Raw genomic sequence first — 25,397 nt, 5'->3', positions numbered from 1 at the left:
ATCAGAACTGCACACAATACTCCAGGTGTGACCTTAGCAGTAGCCTGTACAGCTGCAGCATAATCTCTCTGCTCATGTATATGGCATTCATAAAGAAAATAAATTTTAAAAATCAGTTTTGCATGGTTCTACATTATTGTCAGCAGAACCTATAATCGGTGAAAGCTCACTGTTTCTCTATGTAAGTCTTTAAGGTTATTACAGCCTTCATCATCTGAAAAAATAAAGACCACCATTAATCCACAAAAGCAGGAAATGCTGAAAATGCTTAGCAAGTCAAGCCACATTTGTGGAATGGTTATTTTTAGTTTTTTTCTTTCAGATTTTTTGCATCTGCAGTAGTTCTTTATTCAGTCACAAATAGTTAAACTTCTTACACATGTTCCTCAAGTCCACTTACAGTACAGTTGATCTTAGTCCTAGGCATCTTCTGCACTACAATATTGATGAAATTGGAGGATAGTTCTACACCTTTATGGTCTATTATTTATGGTCTATCAGCTCTAATGGGTTTGCACAAAATTAATACTATCATTCCTGCTCCTAATTATCAGAAACAGAATCAAAAACAGATTTATGGTCACTGACATAAATTGGGAAATTTGTTGTTTTGCAGCAGCAGTACAATGTAGCCAACAGCAAACTATTAGAAGATACGATGAGAATAAATAAATTGTGCATTAGCGAGTTATGTTCATGGGACATTTGTAAATGTGATGTGGAGGGGAAGAAGCTGTTCCTAAAACATTATGTGTGTGTGTATATCAGATATTATATTGATACTCAGAAGTCAGTGAGTCCAGAGGACAGAGTGGGAGGTGAAAGCCCAGAGCTCAGTGAGTCCAGAGGACAGAGTGGGAGGTGAAAGCCCAGAGCTCAGTGAGTCCAGAGGGCAGAGTGGGAGGTGAAAGCCCAGAGCTCAGTGAGTCCAGAGGGAGAAACCCAAAAGGTTGAAGACTGAAGTCGGCAAGTCTGAAGGTAGAAGGACAGTCCGAGCCAGAGATTGAAGTTTGGAGGCCTGACGTCTGCGAGTTTGAGAGTCCGGGGCCAAGGCCTGAAGGCCCAGAGGCAGCCTGGGTTTGGATGCCTGTGTATGAGGGGTGGAAGGATGAGGAAGGGGCTTGTTTCATTGTTGTTCTTTGAATCAGTTCTGTTGCTGCTGTTTTTGTTGTTCGGTGCTGAGTGTTGTGTTGTTGCTGTGTTGGACATGGTGGGACTGCCATGTTGGCACCAGAATGCAGGTTGTCCCCAGTACATCCTTGTGTGTGTTGGTTCTAAACACAGACAATATATTTCACCGTATGTTTCCATGTATATATGATAAATAAAACTGAATCTGTACCTCCTCCCTGACAGTAGTAATGAGAAGAGGGCAGTGAGGGTTCTCAGTGATGGATGCTGCCTTTTGAAGATGTCCTCAGTGCTGGGGAGGCTTGTGCCCATGATGGAGCTGGCTGAACCTGCAACCCTGCGCATTGCCACCTCCATAGCGGACGGTGATGCAACCAGGCAGGATGTTCTTCATGAAATATCTACAGAAATTTGTCAGTCTTTGGTGACGTATCAAATCGTCTCTGACACCCAATGAAGTACAGCTGCTGGCTTGTCTCTGTTGTGATTGCATCAAATGGTGGGCCAAGGACCGATCCTTTGTGATGTTGACACCCAGGGACTTGAAATTGCTCACCTTTTCCACCACTGGCCCCTCAATGACAATTGATGTGTGTTCTTCTGACTTCCCCTGAATAGCCAAATATTCGGCTGAATGGATTCTTAATCTTTGGTATAATCATTTGCGTACAAAACTGCTTAAGCCAGTGATAATTGTACCCAGTGTTTATATTTTTCAAACGCAGCTACCTTCAATATTAAGTCAATGGTTAAAACACCAGAATAATTCTGCTGACTCAAAATAACTAAGTTGACCTCAGGCTGTCGTGTGATACTTGATGTTTGACTTGTTTGATTTCATTTCAGTTTGGTTTTGGATATTTCAGATGGATTTATAAGAAGTGTGATAAAAACAGGAACTTTTTTCTTGGCTGCCAATTTAGACAATAGCAACAGTTCCGGAAGTTCCTGTAGCACACAGGACTTGATTCAAACGCTATTACGGATTATAATTACAATGTCTTTTCCTTATGTGCTTACAGGAAAACCACATAAAACTTATTTCTCATTGATGCCTGGCCAGATACACTTTTACAATATATCACTTAAGTTTTCTCTTTTTATTGTAAGCATAATCTCTGACCTATCTTTTAACAGGAAGAGACCACAAAGGAAAACAATTTTCGCTCCTAAAGTTCCCTTCTCTATAATCTTCGTTTGCAAGCTAAAAAGTAAGTGTCCAATCCTCATGGGAGCCTCTGAGTAAAGGTAGATCTTTCACACTCCATCAGGAAACCCAAGCCCTTGGCTTCATTTGGCCTTTGTGGTGCCAGAGTTCAGATCCAACACCGTTGCAGCCAATTGCCACACTGACTCGCGCGCGCGCACACACACACACACAACCACCACTAAAATGCAAAGAGAAATACTTCTTAAAGTTCCTCTGCAAAAAGCTGCTCCATATATCACTTGCACAGAAGCCTTGCAAAGGTGAACACAATTGTGATTAGCTCCAAGTTAGGGATGTTCTCCATGAATATTTAGAGCTGCTGCCATATGACTCTACTGAACTGAGTTCGATTCTGATATGGGGTGCTGAATATGAAAGCTTTCCCCATGACTCCTTACCTTCTGCTTTAGTGCCGCCACCGAGCTACAGCTCACTTGTAGTTCAAAAGGCAAGGAACTCGACTAAAAACATTACTAATAACACCCTTTCTGAAGTAAATTATCACCACAAGCAATGAAGAGGTGCCTCACCTAGTTTGTTGGGGTCAACTACTGTATCCGGTGCTCCCGGTGTGGCCTCCAGGATATCAGTGGGACCCAACGTAGATTGGGAGACCATTTCACCAAGCACCTACACTCTGTCTGCCAGAAAAAGTGGGATCTCCTGGCGACCACTCATTTTAATTCCACTTCCTATTCCCATTCCGATATGTCAGCCCATGCCCTCCTCTACTGTCGCAATGAGGCTACACTCACGTTAGAGGAGCAACACCTTATATTCTGTCTGGGTAGTCTCCAACCTGATGGCATGAACATAGATTTCTCAAACTTTTGGTAATTATCCCCTCCACCATTCCCGTACCTGCTTCCCGCTCTTCCCTCATCTTCCTACTTGCCCATCACCTCACTCTGGTGCTCCTCCCCCTTTCCTTTCTTCCATGGTCTTCTACCCTCTCCTATCAGATTCCTCTTTCTCCAGATCTTTATCTCTTTCATGAATCAACTTCCCAGCTCGTTACTTCACCCCTCGCCCTCTCCTGGTTTCACCTACCACCTACTACCTTGTATTTCTTCCTCACTTCCCCCCACCTTCTTACTCTGACTTCTCATCTCTTTGTTCCCACAGTCCTGATGAAGGGTCTCAGCCCAAAACGTCGACTGCTTACTGGTTTCCATAGATGCTGCCTGGCCTGCTGAGATCCTCCAGCATTTTGTGTGTGTTGCTATGCTTTTCACATGCTGGCCTCATAAGCCAGGGCATTGAATATAGAAGGTGGAAGTTATGCTGCAGTTTTATAAGGTTTTGGTGATGCCACACTTGGGGGAGCCTATTCACTTTTGGTCACCTAGCTACAGAAAAGATTGATTGATTGATTGGGATACAGCATGGAATCGGCCCTTCCAGCGTCTCAAGCCATGCTGCCCAGCACTGCCCTGAATTTAATCCTAGCTTAATCAAAGGGCAATTTACAATGACCAATTAACCTGCCGACCGGTACGTCTTTGACTGTGGGAGGAAACCGGAGCACCTGGAGGAAACCCTCACAGTCACAGGGAGAACATACAAACTCCTTACAGACAGCAGGCAAGAATTGAACCTGGGTCATCTATACTGTGAAATGTTGTGCTACCCTGATGTTTTTAAACCGGAAAGCGAGCAGAAAAGATTTACTAGGATTTTGCCAGGATTTGAGGGACTAAGTTAAAGGGAGAAGTTGGATACATTAGAACTTTATTCCTTAGAGTATAGGAGACTAAAAAGTTATTGTATAGACTGTATAATATCATGAGGAGCATAGACAGGGTGAATCCACCCAATCATTTCCCCAGGGTTGGAGAATAAGGAACTGGGGGGCACGGGTTCAAATAGAGAAGGCTATGATTTAATAAGAACACCACTTACATGGAATTAACTGAAAGAGGAAGTATTGGAGACTGATGCAGTTACAACATTTAAAAGGTTTTTGGGTAAGTACATGCATAGGAAAGGTTTGAAGGGATAGTCATCGTATATCATTGTGATACAGCAGAGTGTCAGCTCTGGTTGTACACTAACTAACTTCCACTTAACAGGTTGCGAAATCGTTGAACAACCATCACTACCATGGTTTCATCCAAGTATTTAGTTATGAAAGACTCAGGCATGTGTTTGTGATTCACGGAAAAAGCCCTTCATACAACTATGGCTGTCATAAGTTTAAACATTTCTTGACTTTGATAAGAAGGACATTTTTTAATGTATAACAGCCATAGTGAAAATAATAATAAGCTTTTGTGGTCTTTTTTTCCTGAATGGTTTTGAGTGCAGCTTCTGGAGTTGGTCTCTGAATATCTGGGCACATATCTTGAGGTTGGCAGTGTTTTTGTGAAAATGAGCCAAGTTTGTTAACTGTGAAATCATGCATTTTATTCCCTCTTTCACTGATCTAATATAATCTCATAAAACATTCACCGTTATAGAACGCTGTTTGTCCCAGTGAACAGATTCAGATCTGCAGCACTACTTGAAGCAGTGGCTCCCATTGAGAGCCACCATTTTAAAAGTACTTGGCAAGGTTGAGGATGGCTCTTTTCAAGAGACTTTAGAAATAATGCATCGCAGAGAAGGATTCACACATTCTAGCACATGATGTGTACAAGGAACTCACTAGCCCTCTGCCCCATATGAATATGGAAGTTTCCTTGCTCAGAGTTAACTTCCGTGCAAGCTGCCCAGCCATTAGAACTTCTCAGACTAAGTCATCTGAAAAAGAACGTCACCACAAAGCCACAATTTTCTGTCATTGACATTAAAATCAGAACAAGCTACAGCACAGGAATCATCATTCTCCAGTAAATCATGACATACTTTCTTGAAAAAGGAGGAAACAAAACTCAGCTCAATCCAATGTAATGCTAGTGCTGAACTGAAGAACTAAAGCAGAAACAAACCCAATTTTTTTTAGATAGTCTAGTACTATAAAGAAATAGCCCTGTTTTATAGATAGTATTTTCCTTTAATAGTAACCCACAAGTATTTCAAGGATTCACATAATATTCGCTTGTTTACTACTTAAATGGATTCATTCCTGATTTATACTTTCTTACAATCAATCAGCTCCAGAATGCTATTTGGCTTTTCCATTGAATGTCCTTGATTTTTTTTTTCCACTTAAGCTATTCCCATAACAGGGGAAAGTGAAAATTAACTTCTGTCAGTCCTGCAGGAGGAGATGACGGAGATGGTCAACGAAGGTAGAACAGGAGGATGTTGAATGTCTATGTGCAAGGCATTCAACAAGGTCTCTCAAGGGAGGCTCATCCAGAGATTATGATGCATGGGATCTGTGGTGATTTTGCATTTGAATTCAGAATTGCCTCGCTATAGAAGATAAAACACAATGGTCGTTGGTCTTATTCTGAGTGGCTGTCCGTGACTAAGTGAAGTTCCACGATGATTGAATGGCTTAATATATGAAAACTATTCCTTTTTGTGCGTCACTCCAAAACAGGGGGTATAACTTTAAAATTAAAGTTAAATGATTCAGGGCATCATCAGGAAACACTTCTCCATCCAAAGAGCAATTTAAATTTGAAGTTTCCTCCCATAATAAAAAGATACTCCAGAAACAAGGTCAAATGACTCAGGTAATTTCTGACTGATAGTTCTAAATTGTTCACTCACTGGTATGGTTCAGAGATGTTCAGCTAAAGCAAAACCAAAACCAGCCCTGCTGCCAGGTCATAACCCGAAACATCAACCCTCACTCTGCATCAACAAAGTTCCTCCAGCAATTTGTTCCACGCTCTAACTAACATTTTAAGCCCCCAAGGTGTTGCATCTTGAAAATAAATATTAGGAGTCTGGAAAGAAAGGTATGTTCATGTATTAATTAAATTAATGGGAGTGAGGGCCATGCAGAAACACTCACCAAGACGGTCAAGAAGCTAGCTAGAGGAGGTAAAAATTATGGGGAACATGTAAGAAAGTTGAACCAAGATTAAGATCATGTCAGCCGTGACATTATTGAAAATGCATACGGTCATCTACTGCTCCTATTCTCATGTTCTTATCAATATATATAAAATCATTTGATCTAATCTACCTGATTCAGAAATTTAATACAAAAAATCTATTTAACATCATTTTAAAAAACAGAACTATGCCACAATCGTGATATTATTATTAAAATAGTGAAAGGTTAAAGTTATTTATACTTGGTGTAGGATCCTTATTTTTCCTGAAATATGTTTACCACATACAGGAACTAAGAGTAACAGCAAATGATGGAATTGACTTGTGATGTTCATTAACGCATGCAGCATGGCAAATGTTGCCAGGACTTGAGGAAGTGAGTTATAGGGAACGATTGAACAAGTGTGTAAAAGACTGAGAGATGATCTTCTAGAGGTGCATACATTCATCGGAGTCCTAGATACAGCGAATGCACTCAGTCTTTTCCAGGGTTGGGAATCAAGAACTAGAGGGTACAGGTTTAAGATGAGAGGGGAAAGATTTGAAGGGAACTTGTGGGGCAACTTTTTTTACATAAAGGGTGGTGTCTATGTGGAATGAGCTGAGAGAGGAAATGGTTAAGGCAGGTATAATAACTACTTTTAAAACACTGCTGGACAGGTACATGGACTAGAAAGGTTTAGAAGGTTATGAACCAAATAGTAGCAAATGGAAGAAGCCTAGATGGAGCACCTTGGTCAGCATGGACCAGTTGGGCCGAAAAGCCTGTTTCCGCGCTGTTTAACTCCAAAATCTGAACTCCCGCTTCTAGATTATTAATCCAAACCATGGATTACCCTTCCAATGCCTTCCCTTGATGAAAACAGATGTGAGAAGCAGAGGAACATCTAGAGAAATTTCTGAAATGCCCGGTTTGCTGCCGCTGTTACTGTGCGATCGAGAATCTCCGGAGGGAAGGCCCCAAAATCCCCAGCTTTGCCTGCTGCTGGCTACCGAGGCTGAGGTCGAAGCGTTTGGATAGAGATGGTGCTCGGTACTCGGTGTCGGAGGGCTGATCAGAGCTCGAAGTTTTCGGACGACTCATGTCGGACTGTGGTCGGGCATGGCAGGGAGAGTTTTCTTCCTTCTCCCGTCTGCGTGAGATGTGGGACATTCCAGAGACTTTGAACGTTTCTACTATACCATGACCTGTTCTTCATCAAGTTATGGTATTGTTGCATTGTTGTAACTATATGTTATAATTATGTGGTTTTTGTTGGTTTTTGTTAGTTTTTCAGTCTTGGTCTGTACTGTGTTTCTGTGATATCACACCGGAGGAATATTGTATCATTTCTTAATGCATGCATTACTAAATGACAATAAAAGAGGACTGTGTGTCCTCATAATCTAATCTAATCTAATATATAACCACAACATTACCCTCTCCCGAAAACTTTTACCTTACTGATGTATAAGCAAAAGGAAGGGAAGCTAAGCAAAGAATCTGGGTAAAGTTAACCATTATCCTGGCCAAAGATATCTGAGGAGAGAGAACTAGACAAGCAAAGGAGCTCAGTGAGTCAATTCCTATCACAATGCGATGCAGGGTTGGGAAGGAGGTATGGTGAAAATGCTGAAAGAATGAAAAAAGGGTGAACAAGGATACAACATTCAAAGCTAAATTACACCATCTGAGGAACATGAGGAGTATCTTCTTTCAAACAACAGGAATTCTGCAGATGCTGGAAATTCAAGCAACACACATCAAAGTTGCTGGTGAACGCAGCAGGCCAGGCAGCATCTCTAGGAAGAGGTACAGTCGACTTTTCAGGCCAAGACCCTTCGTTAGTCCTGACGAAGGGTTTCAGCCTGAAACGTACTCTACCTCTTCCTAGAGTATCTTCTTTCAATACTTTCTAAATTCTTTGCTTGACTCCCCTACAATTTGCACAGGATTTGTTCAATTAACATTAATACAGGTGTACGATGATAAAATAGAAAGAGCTGCAAACATACTGCTCAGTCAATGAACATCTGAGACAATTCAACTCTCATCTTATCAATCTAAAAACTTACACATTGTTGAAAGATTCATAGAGTTCTTGTCATAAGAGTTCTGTGGTATAATATCCCTGGATCATCAAGAGCCATTTTCGATCCAGTAAAACTGGAAACTAAGTACATGAGAAGTGGAGAGAAGATTCAGGAACATCTGAAAAAAGAAAACACATTAATTTTGTAAGTGTTGGTCAGGATTGAAAGTCATGATGTAAGGTTTACATTGAGTTATTCCTTGGCGGGTGTAGACTGAGTAACGTTGAACTTCCAGCACTTTCCCATTTTATTTTAAAAACTCCAACATTTCTAGTAGTTTTCTTTGATGAAATGAAATGCAGACGTAAACCTACTGATCACACTGAATTTCAATGACACCAGTATTTCATTGCACCACATCTTATAGATATGATCAATATGGGAAGATTTTATTCTCCAAACTAATTAACTGAATCAATGTACTAAAACAGAAAGTGTTGGACATGGTTAACATTTCAGGTCCATAATCCTTCATCAGACAGGATCAATTGATTAGTATTGATTTCCAAAGATCATTTCTGATTTGAGTCCGAAAGAATGATCAATAACCATCCATAAGAAGAATAACCCTTTCAATCACCTTTTCAAACCATCATAATCCTATTCCATATTTTGGTATTTCTTAACTCTCCCATATGCCATTTATAGAATGAGTGCACACCTTGTTACAAGTGACCATCGTTTGCTATGATACAGTATTTTACTCATTCATTCAGAAATACAGCACAGCAGCAAATCTTTCTGACCCAACGAGCCCACGCCGTCATATGATGACCACGTGACCAATGAACCAACTAACCCATACATCTTTAGAATGCAGGAAGAAACCGGAGCATCCAAAGGAGCCCCAGGCGGTCATGGGGAAATTCCTTACGAACAGCGAAGGGATTTGAACCCGGGTTGCTGGCACTGCAGTAGCATTATGCCAACTGGAACACGACCATGCCAACCATTTAGGTTTCCAAAATCTGCCCCAATGTCAGAAGCCTAAATGAATGATTTACTGTATTGGTCTGGGCAGACAGAGATGGGGTTCCCCTTAAAAGTGAGAAAAGAGAGAAGGAAATTGGAGTGAGATGCCAAAGCAAGAAAGAACCAGAAGCTTGAGTGCTTTTACAACTGCTGACTTATTTCACTCTTAAAATAACTTACCATTTTGTTCTATAACAAAGGAGAAATTTCATTAGTAAAATGCATTTATTAAAAAACACTGCAGAATAAATCAATGAAGTTGTTGGAACTTCAGAACAACTACAAAACAAAAATTAAAGCACAAGATCACTTACAGGGATATCTAATTCTGTAAAATTAAAGAGTTTCTTTGCTTTTGCTGTAGGGATATATATTAGTTTTTCCCAAGTGTATTGCTATTCAATTGAATATACTTAGAAGATTTTTGAAAAATATGGTCAATGATGTGCAATACTCACCCTTGAAATGTTTGCCATAGTATTACAGGTAATACAGTAACTTGTAAGATGCACATTGGCATGCGCTCATAATTGTGTAATCTTTGCCTGGAGATTTCCTTCACAAATTGCATTCAATGAGTTTAGGAAGTTTTTTTAATGGACTTCCAGTTATCATATTTTACTCTTTCAACAGTTTGCCAATAGCCATAAGGAACAGAAGACAATTCAATTAAGTTTCTGGGAATTGATAGATGAAAACTAGTGGACAAAGACATTGAGATGTTTACAGCATGTTTAAGCTTATCATGAAAACCTGCACAGGAGAGTCCAGCTCCAAACTTCCTTTGTGCTTAGTCAGGAAGAAGAGAACTCATCCATTCCAGCAAGGAAGTATAGGCTGGCTCCAACACTTTCATAATGCAGAATCTGAATTCAGACTTTTCAACTTTCATTGCAGCAATAGGCAATAGGCAACTACCTAACAAAGTAACTAACTAACCAATGTGCCACACTGGAACCTTACGTTGTTGCTGCTGAGTTCAGGTTATGGCACCAATGGTTCTGCTTTCCAGAATATTATAGATCTTTGAGGGTGAGCTGTAATAGAAATTGTGCATTTTTTCAAGACAAATCTGCAAGTTTCAATAGAGATTTGGGGTTTTAAAGGGTTAATTGGTACCATTTCATTTCAGAGAAGCATATAAAACTATTACTTTGTCTGGGTACTCTAGTCCCAGAAGATCAGCTATATTTATTATAACAGAAATGGAACTATAACTACCTCTGAAAACTCAATATCCAGCACAATATGGAGACCGAGATATTGTTAAGTTGCTTTCCTTTCAAATAGCTCAGAGAGCTGACTGACCTGCCTCTGCCTCCCCAAGCAGCTTGTCCAGTTCAGAAATGAATTTTGGGCTCTTGTCCCCAAAGCAGACACATTTATTTTTACTCTCTGTTTCTGTCTGTTAGTCAATTTTCAATTAATGACACTATATTACTCCCAATAACATGTGGCTAATTCTGAACACTTACCTCTTATGTGGATTTAAGTGAAAGGCTTTCTGAATAAATCTAAAGACACCACACCCACTGGTTCTCCTTTATTTATTCTATTAGTCACACACTTAATAGTTCTAGTTGATTTATAAAACATAATTTTCCTCTCATAAACTTATCTTGACTTTGTCTAATCCCGTTGATATTTTCTAAGTGTGTGTCTAGGAATAACATACCCCAGCACTTTTCCAACCATTGATGTCAATTTAGCCAATATTTTTGTTTTCTCTCTCCCTTCATTTTTAAATAGTGGGAATATCTTTGCCATCCTACAATCTTCAGGAAGTGTTCCATAAAGTGTGGAATTATGAATAGCCAACAATGCATCCATACTCTCAACGGCCTCTTCCTTTAATTCTCATGGATGCAGGTTATCAGACCCTGGAAATTTATCGACCTTCAGACCCATTGATTTCTCCAGCACCATTTTTAACTAATACTAATTTCCTTTCATTCCTGCTTCTCATCAGAGTTTGGGCTTCCTGGCATTTCTGAGAAGTTATTTGTGTCTTTTACCATGAAGACAAAATCAAAGAACGGTAATTGCTAACTTAATCTGCAATTTCAGTATTCCCTGTTTTCTTTGTTCCCATTGTCATTGTAAGGGACCTACATTTTCACGTTCATGGAGAAGTTTCGATGCCCACTTATATTCTTCGCAAGTTTCCTTTCATGTTCTGTTTTTGCTCTATTAATCAATCTCTTGTTCTATCTTTGCAGAATTCTCAACTGCTCCCAGTTCTCAAATTCTGTCAAATTTACCTAACTCCTCTTTAGACTATCACTATATTAATTTGCTTTACTAACCATGGATAGGTCACACTTTCACGTCAAACATGAATGTATAACTATTCCATTTCTTGGCTTTTTCCTCAAATCACACCCATGTCATGGTCCAGTCCGTGAAATCTGTATTCCAGTTCAGGTTTTCCAGTTTTCCCCAGTTTCTGTTGAGGCAGCTGACTCTCATTTGGGCTGGCCTCATAAGTAGTTTCAGGATTCAGCCTCTGGCTGTTGGATTGTTCCTGTCAAAATCCCCTGTCTGAATCCCCCTTCCCCCTTCCCCCTCCCCCCGGAGCCCTGCCTGAAGCCCTGTTTTGCCTGTAACCCTCGCCTGCACTGCTGTCAAGTTCAACTGCTGGAGCTAGATAAGGAACTATCTATTGTTGTTTTGAACTGTCTCTGTGTCCATGCCTTCACAGGTAGGTCCGGTTGTTTGCTGCTACCTAGTGTTGGGAACTTTCTGTCTCTGTCCACGCCTTTGCTAGGTAGGTCCGGCCGTCTGCCGCTACCTTGATTTGAGAACCGTCTTGTCATATTCTGCATTCTGTGTAATGAGTCCCGGCCCTACGTCCTGTACCCAAGGAGGGGTACTGGCTCTGTGTTCCATGTTCCTGTCTCTCCGTTGACCAAGGCTCTGTGTTCCTGTCTCTCCCTCGACCAAGTCAAGGCTTCGGTGTCTCGTCCAGTCCTAACCACATCCAAGAACCTTGTCCTGTCCAAGCCACGGCTTTGTGTTCTTGTCTTGTCCATGTGTCTCACTCAGCCCAGGAGTACCTTGCCCAGCCCAGTGCTGGGGTTCCCTTGTCCTGTCCAGGAGTCTCACGTCCAGTCCTGTTGCCACTCCTCGTCCTGTAGCCACGTCTTGTCCTCGCCTAGTTCTGGAGTCCGAGCTCGAGTCAAGTCCCAAAGTCCCAGGTTCTGGGTCCTTGCCCAGTCTCTGGCTCAGAGTCCATACCCAAGCCTCGAGGAACCCAAGCCCCGTCATGTCCTCGCCCCGGGGAACCCAAGCCCCGTCATGTCCTCGCCTCGATCCAGGGTCTGAGCCCGAGTCAAGACCCAGGATTTGGATCAGAGTCCTTGTCCAGGTTCCAAGTTCCTAGTTCCTCGTCCAGGTCCCGCTTTCCTAGTCAAGTCCTTGCCCAAGTCTGTGTTTTTGTCCCAGCTCCTAGTCTGCATCCAGTCCCATCCCTAACTCTAGTCCAGTTCCTAATACTTCAGTGTCTGAGTCTTGCATTTGGGTCTGCTCCCAGCACCCCCCTTATGACAACCCATTAGCTATATACTATTGTGCTCTTTTGGCAGTGAGAGTAGACTATTATACTGAGGTAGCAGCAGAAATTATGGGGAGAAAACACCTACAATTGCACAAATTCCTTTACAATTATCTCTCAGATTTCTTCCAATTAAATATTGCTGTGTGTCAAACATGGTTATAAGCAGAACTGGGGCTACACAGGGGACTGTGGCTCCCTTCCTGTTTACCCCGTATTCCTCAGATTTCAGATACAACACTGAGTCATGTCATCTGCAGAAATCCTCTGATGACTCAGCAATAATTGGGTGTATAAAGAGAGGATGGAAAGATGAACACAGGTCCTAGTGGAAGGTTTTGTCAAATGGTGCAAGCTGAATCATCTGCAGCTCAGCATCAGTAAGACAAAGGAGATGGTGAAGGACTTTAGGAAGACTAAGCCTGCACTGCTCCCTGTTACTATTGATGATGAGGACGTGGATTTGGTGAGGACCTACAGGTACCTGGAGGTACACCTGGATGACAGACTTGAGTGGAGCGCCAACACAATCTGTGGACAAAAAGGTCCAGAATCGCCTCTATTTCCTGAGGAGACTGAGGTCCTTTGGAGTATGCAGGCCTCTCCTTCACATGTTCTACCAGTCTGTTGTCACCAGTACAATCTTCTATGTGGTGGTGTGCTGGGGCAATGGCATCAACATGGGTGATGACAACAGGCCCAATAAGCTGATTGGAAAGGCTGGCTCTGATGTAGGAGTCAAACTGGACACACTGGAGACTGTGGTATAACAAAGGACCCTACAGAAAATCCTGGCAATTCTAGACAATGTTTCTCACCCTCTGCATGCCACCTTGGCTGAACAGAGGAGCACTTTTAGTGATAGACTAAAGCAACTGCGCTGCTCCAAGGAGCACTGTGTGAGGTCATTTTTACCCTTGGCCATTAGGCTCTATAATGTATCAACCTATAGCTGGGGAAGTGATGACCCCCCCTCCTGTTAGATTGTTTGAGGTCATTTTTTTAAAAATATTTTCTTACTTCTGTTCTAATATTTGTATATCTGTGCACTAGTAATGCTACTGTGACACTGTAATTTCCTTTGGGACCAATAAAGTATCTATCTTATTTAAATTGGGGTGTAAGAGAGATTGTAATCAAACTGTGCGCAACAAAGTCCGACAAACAGTGGCATGACAACAATTGTATCTTTGGTTTCATTGAGTGCTAAATATTGACAAAGTTTCTCGGAGAATTCCCTTGTTCTTTTAAACACTGCTATCCCCTGGTGTTAGCAGGAGACTAGGTTAAACACGTCTGAAAAGCAACGTTGCTGAGAGTATTGCATTCACTCAGTAACAGCCATGGTGTTCTGTTCAAGTCTCTGGAATGGGGCTTGCATCCACAACCTACTGACTCAGTATCAGAGTACAATACACTTAACCACGCTATTATAATTAATCACTCAGCTAGATACTGGAAAAAGAAAGAGACAGTAAGAGTTTTAAATCCTGGATATGGTTTCATTACTTTAACTGGAGATGTTATCTTCTGGACATTCAATTAGGACAGCAGGTTTTATTGCCCACCAACACAGATCAAAATTCACAAATAAGATATGCCTGCTTTTATATATTAGAAGAAGGCAGCAAATCATATCAGAAACACAACCTGCAGATGATTAAAAAATACTTACAAGTGACTATAAATAATAATTTTTAAGCACATTGAACATTCACCTTCATAAGACCATTCAGAGAATTTTCAGCCATTTCTGTGACACTAAAAATATAAGACCATAAGACATAGGAGCAGAATTAGGGCATTCAGCCCATCAAGTCTGCTCCACCATTCCATCATGGCTGATCACGGATCCCACTCAACCCCATACACCTGCCTTCTCGTCATATCCTTTGATGCCCTGACCAATCAAGAAGCTGTCAACTTCCACCTTAAATATACGCCACAGTCTGTGGCAGAGCATTCCACAGATTCACTGCTCTCTGGCTAAAAGAATTCCTCCTTACCTCTGTTCTAAAATGTCATCCTTCAATTTTGAGACTGTGCCCTCTAGGTCTGGATATCCTCACTATAGAATGCATCCTCTCCACATCCACCCTATCTAATTCTTTCAACATTCAGTGGGTTTCAATGAGATCTCCCTCCATTCTTATAAATTACAATGAGTACAGGCCCAAAGCTGCCAAACACTCCTCATATGTTAACTCCCTCATTCCCGGAATCATCCTTGTGAACCTCTTCAATGATAACACATCCTTTCTGAGATATGGGGCCCAAAGCTGTTGACAATACTCTAAGTGCGGCCTGACTAGTTTCTTATAAAGGCTCAGCATTACCTCTTTGCCTTTACATTCTGTTCCCCTTGAAATGAATGCCAATATTACATTTGCTTTCTTGACCACATACTCAAGCTGTAAATTAATCTACTGTAAGTCTTTCATGAGGACTCATAAGTCCCTCTCCGCCTCTGATGTTTAAACCTACTCCCCATTTAAATAATAGTCCGGCTATTGTTCCTTTTACCAAAATGCACTATCATACATTTCCCAACACTTTATTCCATCTGCCACTTTTTCCCATTCTTCCAATTTGTCTAAGTCCTGCTGCAATCGCATTGCTTCCTCAGCACTACCTGCCCCTCCACCTATCTTTGTATCATCTGCAAACTTTGCCACAAAGCCATCAATTCCATTATCAAAATCACTGACAATGTGAAAATCCAAGTAAATGACTTCCGCTGCCTCTCCTTTGTCCACCCTGCTTGTTACTTCCTCAAAGAACTCTAACAGATTTGTCAAGCAAGACTTCCCTTTACAGAAACCATGCTGACTTTGACTTACTTTATTACTAGTGTAGCCCCCCTGGCCAGCCTCAGGGTCGCTCGGCTCGCTGTCGTCTAGGGAAACAGCCCTCGGCCCCACCAAACTGCGTAATTAGTTTGTGTGGATGCTGTGTGATGTACCCCACCCCGCTCAAATAACAGACATTACACCAGATATGATTAACTGATTTACAGTTTATAGATATTACCGGAACTATATAATTAATAGAGAATAAAATATAAAAAGGAAAATAAAAGGCACCACAGTTATCAAAGTTCAATCTCTTCGTGCACAAACAGTTGGAGCTCAGGACCCTTCTTCTTCACCCTGCGACCCCTCGGATCACCTCGACCGGCCACCTGGGACCAACAACGGTGGTCTACCAGACTCTCCACATGAGTCCGTCTCCATCTCCTCTCCTCGCCGAACACCCCACTTGGGGTCCAACCCCGTTAGTAGACTCACAGTACCTGGTCCATCCTCCGTCTCTCTCTCCCGCCTTCTGCCCCAAAACCCCGCGCATACAATATCTTACAGACACACCAAAAGCATAACAACTATCGCAATTGGTTCATTCATCCTCTTATCAGTAGATAATCCAAAACAAACTGCTAGCGGGAAGGACTTTCTCAGCAGTTAACATAACAAAGAAGCTATTTAATTACACTACACAGTGACATAAAAAAAAAGAAAGCCCCCTTACATTAGTCTCCAAGTACCGCAAAACCTCCTCCTTAATAATAGACTCCAACACGTCCCCATCTACTGAGGTTGGGCTAACTGGCCTATAATCTCCTTTATTTTGCCTTCCTTCTTTCTTAAAGAGTGGAGGGACATTTGCAATCTTCCTGCCCTCCAAGACCATGCCAGAATCAAGTGATTCTTGAAAGATCATAACCAATGCATCCGCTATTTCTTCAGCAATCTCCTTCGGGACTCTGGGATGTAGTCCATCTGGTCAAGGTGACTTATCCACCTTAGAGTTTTTCAGGTTGCCTTGCACTTTTTTCCTTTGTAATAGCAGTGGCACTCACTCCTGCTCCCTGACACTCATAGACCTCTGGCATACTGCTGGTGTCTTCCACAGTGAAGACAGATGCAAAGTACCCATTAAGTTCACCTGCCATTTGTTTGTCCCCCGTTACTACCTCACCATCATCATTTTCCAGTGTTCCAATATCAACTCTCACCTCCCTTTTATTCTTTATATAACTGAAAAAACTTTTGGTATCCTGCTTTATATTATTGTCTAGTTTGCCCTCATATTTCATCTTTTCCTTCTTATAGCTTGTTTAGTTGCCTTTTGGTGGATTTTAAAAGCTCCAAATCAACCAAATTCCCACTCCCTTTTGCTACCTTATATGTCTTTTCCCTGGCTTTTATGCAATCCTTAACTTCCCTTGTCAGCCACGGTTGCCTACACCTGCCATTTAAGAACTTCTTCCTCTGTGGGGCATACCTATTCTGCACCTTGTGAACTATTCCCAGAAACTTCCACCATCTCTGCCATCGCCCCCACCAGTATCCTCCTCCAATCTACCTGGGCAAGCTCCTCTCTCGTGCCTCTGTAATTCCATTCATTCCATTGTGACTTATGCTTGTCCCCCTCAAATTGCAGTATGAATACAATCATATTATGATCACTGTCTCCTAAGGGTTCCTTTACATTAAGCTCCCTAATAAGATCTGGGTTATTACACAACACCCAATCTAAGATAGCCTTTCCCCAAGTAGGCTCAAGCATGAGCTGCTCTAAAAGGCTATCTCATAGGCATTCAGCAAATTCCCTCTCTTGCAATCTGACACCAACCTGATTTTCCCAATCCCCTTGCATTTTGAAGTTCCCCATTACAATTGTATCATTACCCTTATTACATGCCTTTTCCATCTCCCTTTGCAATCTCAGCACCACATCTTGGCTACTATTTGGAGGCCTATATATGATTCCCATAATGGTCTTTTTATCCTTGTAGTTTCTTAACTTCACCCACAACGATTCCACATTCTCTGACCCTATGGCACCTTCTTCTGAAGACGTAATTCCATCTCTCACCAACAGAGCCACACCACCACCTATACATTTCTGACTGTCCTTGTGATACGAAGTATATGCTTTGATGTTAAGCTCCCAACTATGGCCTTCTTTCAGTCACGACTCAGTGATGCCCACAATGTCATAACTATCAATGTTAACTATCAATGTTTAATTGCACCACAAGCTCATCTACCTTATTCCAGATGCTGCGCTCATTAAGTACGGCACCTTCAGTCCTGCATTCTTCACACTTTTGAGTTCTGCCTCTGTGGCCCAATTTAACTCTTTGCTCTGTCTGCATTTGTACCCAATCATCAGTTGGTCCTTTCTTACATTCATGCTGTACCCATCATCTACTTGTAAACCTGCTGGCTCACCCTCAGCTCTATCATACTAGTTCCCATTTTCCTGCCATATGAGTTTAAACCACTCCCAACAGCACTAGTAAACTCGCCTGCAAGAATATTGGTCCCCCTCGGATTTAAATGCAACCTGTCCCTTTTATACACTCGGCCCAGAAGAGGTTCCAATTATCCAGGATCCTGAAACCCTACCCCCTGCTCCAATTCTACAGCCACACATTTATCTGCCACCTCATTCTATTCCTATCCTCACAGTCATGTGGCACAGGCAGCAATCCCAAAATTACTACCCTTGAGGTCCTACTTCTCAGCTTCCTTCCGAACTCCCTGTGTTCTTTTCCAGGACCTCCCTTATGTCATTGGTACCAATATGCACCACAACTTCTGGCTGCTCACCCTCCCTTGCCATGATATTGTGGACATGTTCAGAAACATCGTGGACCCTGGCACCTGGGAGGCAAGCTGCTATCCATTTTTTTTTTCTCTCTTGTCCACAGAATCGCCTCTCTGTCCCCCTGACTATAGAGTCCCCTGTTACTGCTGCCATCCTTTTCAGTTCCCTATACTTCCGAGTCACAGGGCCAGACTCAGTGCCAGAGACATGGCTGCTGTTGCTTCCCCCGGGTAGGTCATCCCACCCCAACAGCAGTCATGCTGCATTTTAATGTGCCATGATTCTGTATCCTAGAGTAATTCAAATATCCAATTCCCTGCCTGGAATATAGTATTTGTGATTCATACAGGAGTAGTCTTTTGCTGGAGATTTCATCTCCCTAGATGTGTAAGTCAGATTACTTACCATGACATCACATTGATTATTGTTCTGACCAAGATACCGAGGGTCACGAAGTTACAATCATAGTCCAAAACAATTATATACTGTATGTGCAATTGTAATGCACATTTTGTGTTACACACAAAATCAACTCATGTCATATTGAAAACATTGAAGGGTCAACACATGATAGATTAGAGTGGGGTTGAAAAACTTGTGGTTTAAAAATGTGGTTCCAAGCTGCAATCATGAGAAGAGTTTGGCCAATTGCCAGAGGCAATAATAAAAGTTATGAGCTTCCATATTTAAACAATGTCCTTAACCTAGTAAAATATCACAAACGTTATAGCAGAATTCACTCTAACATGAGGAAAACCAGCATCTAAAACTGTGCTCAATGAGATTTTGATGGATTATGCTGGAGTCACTAGGCAGGTCAAGCAGCATCTGTGAGAAAAGAAATAGAGTTTCACGTCTAAGACTATTTATCAGAACTGGGAGAGGGCAAAGATGAATTAGATTTAAGGTGCAGAGAAGATAGGGAGATATGGATAGGACAAAGAGAATATCTCCGATAGAGTGAGTTCAGAGCTAACCAATGTCAAATTGTAGAAATTATATAATCATTGAGTTACTCGAGGAAGCTGGAAGAAGTTGAAATGTTTGTGAGTGATAATGAAAACAAAGCACAACTAAATTTGCAAACTTCAGTGATGGTCAGGTTGTGCTACTGGAAAGAGACAATAAAGCCAAAATCACATTGGTGGCACTTTCTGTTCTGATACTGATAGAGAAAGAACATTACCTGGAGATGTAAAATCTGATATTGAGTCTGAACAACTACAATGTGCCCAGCTGGAGGGTGACATGTCGTTCCTCTGTCTTACATTGTACAGCATCAAGCCACATATGATGGGTCAGAGAGAGAGAGAGAGAGAGAGGGTTAAGGAATGAAAGTGACAATACATGAAGATGTGAGTCACACCTGTGGCCTTAACGTAAGTGCCTTGCCCAGCAATAACCCAATCTACTTTTGGTTTATGAAATTGTTAAATTTGACATTCAATACTGTTCAAAGATCAAAGTAAATTTATTATCAAAGTACATATATATCACCAAATAGTACTACCCTGAAATTCTTTTTTTTTGCGGGCATTGACAGTAAATACAAGGAAACAATAGAATTAATGAAGAACCACACACAACAAAGACAGAGAAACAGCCAGTGTGCAAAAGGCAACAAACCATGCAATTCAAAAAAAGAAAAAAAGCACAAATTAATAATGATAAATAAATATGCAACAAATATTGTGAACATTAATTGGAGTCCTTGAAAGTGAGTCCATAGCTTGTGGAATCATTTCAGTGCTGGGGTGAGTGCAGTTAAGTTATCCCTCTGGTTCAAGAGCCTGATGGCTGAGGGGTAATAACTATTCCCTGAAATGTGTCTACACAGAAGGTGAAGTGCTTTTCCTAAAGCCTGATTCTGTACTTTTTTATAAAGATTTCCAGTGTTTTGATTTTCAGTTATTTTTAATATATCCGAGTCATCCATAAATGAGAGTAGAATACTGTAGTTTGTAGATCTCTCTGCATTACTTGCAAGCTCAGTCAATTCGATGGAGACAAAGTTATAAATTCAGAGTTAAAAAAACAGTTATAAATACCCCTCAACCCACTAAACAGCAGAGTCTGGAGTTGTAGCAAGGTCATGCTATAAGATACTCTCTCCTCTTAAAAAAAAATGCTCTATATGTCCTGACGAAGGGTCTCGGCCTGAAACGTCGACTGCACCTCTTCCTACAGATGCTGCCTGGCCTGCTGCGTTCACCAGCAACTTTGATGTGTGTTGCTTGAATTTCCAGCATCTGCAGAATTCCTGTTGTTTACTCTATATACTACACTGCTTACTTAAAAAGAACACAAACTTAAACACCACTTGTCACTGGCTGTTTATTAATATAAAGTAATATAATCAGTAAACATTTACATACATGTACACAGCTATAAAGTGCAAAATTACATTTGTCATTCTATATATCCTCAGTTCTGCTGGATGGCCTACTCTAGGGTGTTGTGTATCATCTACTTGGTTTGAATTTTCTGTGTTTTCTGATCCATGAGCTTTTCTACATAGCTCATTTCACCAGGTTGTCTCTAACTCCCAGTACTTCCACAATCTCTCCATGTTCCAAATAGACAACCCTTCATCACTTGGTGGTTGGAGCACTTCCCATGGAATGGTTTCCCCTGACCCAGAAGCCCTTCCAGCTCCTCTTCACTTCACCCAGCTCTCCTTTCATTAGGCTGCACCATCTTCAGTTTTGTCCATCAGCATCACACCAGGAGAATACTCTGCAGTGGGGAGATGTGCATTGCTCTATTTAAGGAACAATGGACATCAATGACTCATGCACACTTGAGCCCCAAGTCCAAGCTGGTGTCTGAAAAGAGGATGCTGTCCAAGTTGCATGCCATCTTGGACAATGTCTCCCATCCACTACATAATGTACTGGTTGGGCACAGGAGTACATTCAGCCAGAGACTCATTCCACCGAGATGCAATACAGAGCGTCATAGGAAGTCATTCCTGCCTGTGGCCATCAAACTTTACAACTCCTCCCTTGGAGGGTCAGACACCCTGAGCCGATAGGCTGGTCCTGGACTTATTTCCATATCACTATTTAATTTTTTATGGTTTTATATTGCTATATTTATACTCTATTCTTGGTTGGGGCAACTGTAATGAAAATCAATTTCCCTCGGGATCAATAAAGTATGACTATGACTAACTGTTGCTTTATTGATTAATAATTTGCCCCTGTGTGGACAAATTGTTTAGGCTTTCTAATAGATGCTGGAAAGAGCAGGGATATTGAGATGTATTGGATTCCATTCAAGCAGAATCAGGGAATCATAGTCATAAAGATTCAGATTCAGAATACTAACTCGGGTCTTTTGGCTCACCACGAATCAAAGGTGGTGACGAATCAGTATATAGGAGGGAGACTAAAAATCTCTCTGAGTGGTGCCACAACAACAACCTCTCACTCAGTGTCAGCAAGACCAAAGAGCTGCCTGTTATCTACAGGAGGAGGGAATTGGGGGTCCGTGAACCAGTCCTCATCAGGACATTAAAGGTGGGGAGGGTCAGAAACTTCAGATTCCCCGGAGTTATCATTTCAGAGGACCTGTCCTGGGTGCAGCATGTGAGTGCCATTAGAAAGAAATCACGTCAGCACCTCCACTTTCTTAGAAGTTTGCATAGATTTGTCATGTCAAACCTCTGTAGGTGTGTGATGGAGAGTATATTGAATGGTTGCATCACGGTATGGTATGGAAACACCAAAGCCCTTGAATGGAAAAACCTACAAAAAGTAGTGGATACAGCCCGGACCATCACACATAAAGTCCTTCCAACCATTGACCATATCTACATGGAGCGTTGATGCAGGAAAGCAACATCCATCATCAAGGACCCCTACTATCCAGGCCATGTTCTCTTCTCACTGCTGCTATCAGGAAGGAAGTAGAGGAAATTCAGGACCCACACCACCAGGTTCAGGAACAGTGATTACCCCGCAATCATCAGGCTCTTGAAACAGAGGGGATAACAACACTGAAATGTTCCCACAACCTATCAATTCACTTTCAAGGACTCTCCATCTTATGTACTTAATATTTATTGCTTATTTATTGCTTTTTTTTTCCTTCTTTTTGTATTTGCAGAGTTTGTTGGTCTTTTGCACATGGTTTGTTTGCCCATCTTGCTGTGTGCAGTCTTTCATTGATTCTATTGTGTTTCTTTGCATTTACTCTGAATGCCCACAAGGAAATGAATCTCAGCGTTGTATATGGTAATGTATATGTGCTGTGAGGGGATCCCGAAGTACCCCTATTAACTGTGCTTTTGAAAAGAGAGAGAGGGAGAGAGTTATTTACCACCAGTAACCTGTTTGTAAAAGAGAGAGAGAGATGAAGATTAATGGTTGGACTGTCACTTTAAGGCACTGGAAGTAACTTTGGATTTCTACTGAGTTTGGAGTTGGAGACAGCGCTGAGCAGCTTGAAAGTTGCTATGGTGACTGAAGGCAGGTTGTTGATATTACTTCAAGGACAGTTTGCCTGCTTGCATTTCTTCACAGACAAAGGAAGGAGGGATTATTTGAATGACAGTTGTTGCCAGTACGGTGAGATAAATAGGAGGTCAGATGATACAGACCTCAGACACATGATATGGACACTGAATGAGCATAGTTGTGCCCGCAGAAAGAGTGGGTTTTGGAGGATCGATCAGGCATATCGATCCATCACTCTAACAGTGGAAAGGGAAAAAGGGGTTGACTGGTGGGGAGTTGTCCATGTGTCCACCCTCGCCTGGGGGATAGCTCCACCACAGAAAACCGGTCCCCTTTGTTAAAGTCACAGTCGGTGACTTTTAAAGGATTTCGAAGGACAACAAGAAGATCAACAGCATCAGCTCACCTGAAGACTCTAATCTCTCCATCTCTCTGTCTCCACCACTACTCAACTCAAAACCACGAACTGAACTGAACTGAACTTTACTCATCATCGTAAGACTGTGTCTTTTTACCCCTAGACTTGAAGAAGCTTGGTTTTTCATACATATATTTCCACACTTACTGATATACTTACTTACATATATGATCATTGCTAAGCTGTTTGATTTATCTACATTTATATTACTGTATTGTGTAGTTACTAATAAATATTATTAGTTTATAGCAATACTGGACTCCAAAGTGTTTTCCATTTCTGCTGGTTCTTTATTCCCGTCACGGGGTATGTGACAGTGCACTGATGATAAATTTACTTTGAACTGTGAACATCCACACTAACCATTTTGCCCATATACACTGATCCCAATCGCCTGGATTGGGTCTGTATCCTTCTATGAGTTACCATTTCAAGTGCCTGTCTCAATGTCTCTAAACATAATTATTGTATCTGATGGCATCACCTCCTCCAGCAGTGAGTTACACACATCAGTCAGATTCTCAACTTTCCATCTGATCTGTATCCTGGGGCAAACTTTTTTGTTATCCACAACACCACCAACTTTTGCATCATCTGCAAACTTACTAATCGTACCATCATACATTCTATATTCACATTAATATATACAGTGCATTCCAGTTAATTGGGCTATCAGTTAATTGAGGTAGCCACTTGTTTGGAACTCTTAAAGAACAAAAATGAATAAAGAAAATAGTTGGGATTCCCATCGTTTATTTGGGAAACTATGCCGCTGAATTGAGACAGGGACAGTTGCCGAACAGTTTCTAACTAACATCAGTTGTATGCACTTGTGTGGTTGTTAGACACTACATTGTGCTTAGAGCGAACAGTTTTTAATTAGCATCAGTTGTGTGTGTGATCAAAAAGAATTGATATTTGCAGACATCCCACTCTGCAAAAACTCATTTCAGGGAGGTAGCACTATCAATTTGCGGGAGACTCCCAGAACTTCCGGGAGAGGTGGGATGTCTTCAATAGAGTAGCTCCTTAGCAGTTAGCCGGCTAGTTTAAATAACATTAGCTATGCTAATGAACGAATGACACCTGTTAAACTCACCTCAACATGTCTTTTACAGTCTTAAGCCACCATAGGCAATGGAAAAGTCACTGTTGCAAACAGTGCAGCGAGCAACACTGTCATTATTTTTGACCCCTATCAGGCAGGGGTACACTTTAGTGTAGTCTGGGTGACGTACGTTTTATATTTTCTTTTTTTGGAACACTCTACCACGGCGCGCTCTCGCTCGCACGCTCTCTCGTGGTCACTCTCTCGCTCTCAAAAAAATTGATTTCCGGGATATTGTATATAATTTGCGGGCATCAGAGAGCCACTATTAATATGTGGGAGACTCCCGGAACTTCCAGGAGAGGTGGGATGTCTGTACTGATACTTGGCGAGAAATAAGCAGTAAGACAGTTCACTACTGTTTTGCTCACTGTGGTTCCAAGCATTTAAGGTTAGAGATGTCAGAAATCGCTGAGAGTGAAAATGAAATGATTTCACCACTCCAACAAGTTAGGAACGATGAAGAATTTGAAGGTATCGACAATCCTCTTGAAAGTTAGTATGGTATCGAGGTGGCCTAGCTAAAATGGAGTCAATGGGAATTAGGAGGAACCCCTCTGCTGCTGGGAATCATACTGACACAAAGGAAGATGGTTGTGGTGGTTGGAGGTCAATCATCTCATCCTCAGGACATCACTGCAGGAGTTCCTCAGGGAAGTGTCCTAAGACAAACTACCTACAGCGGCTTCATCAATGACCCTCCTTCCATCATAAGGTCAGAAGTGGGGACGTTCGCAGATGACTGCACCATGTTCTGCACTATTCATGACTCCTCAGATAGTGAAGCAGTTCATACCCAAATGCAGCAGGACCTGGATAATATCCAGGCTTGAGCTGACAAGTGGTAAGTAACATTCGAGCCAGCAAGTGCCAGACAATGACCATCTCCAACAAGAGAGGCTCTA

At 41.6% G+C, this 25,397-nt stretch overlaps 1 protein-coding gene across 2 annotated transcripts in view; it reads right to left on the bottom strand.

The window, feature by feature from the left end:
• The window catches only part of LOC134343963 (interleukin-6 receptor subunit beta-like), a 104,360-nt gene that overhangs the window by 71,533 nt on the left and 7,430 nt on the right, over positions 1-25,397 (bottom strand). For both annotated transcript variants that reach the window (XM_063042941.1, XM_063042942.1), the window contains exon 2: positions 8,351-8,486. In XM_063042941.1, coding sequence (XP_062899011.1) covers positions 8,351-8,369 — 19 coding nt within the window. In that variant the 5' untranslated portion in view covers positions 8,370-8,486. The remainder of the gene's footprint in view (positions 1-8,350; positions 8,487-25,397) is intronic.

This window comes from Mobula hypostoma, chromosome 3 (assembly GCF_963921235.1).
Source record: "Mobula hypostoma chromosome 3, sMobHyp1.1, whole genome shotgun sequence".
NCBI lineage: Eukaryota > Metazoa > Chordata > Chondrichthyes > Myliobatiformes > Myliobatidae > Mobula > Mobula hypostoma.
The sequence above is the reverse complement of the archived record's forward strand: the minus strand, read 5'-3'. Positions and strand labels throughout refer to the sequence as shown.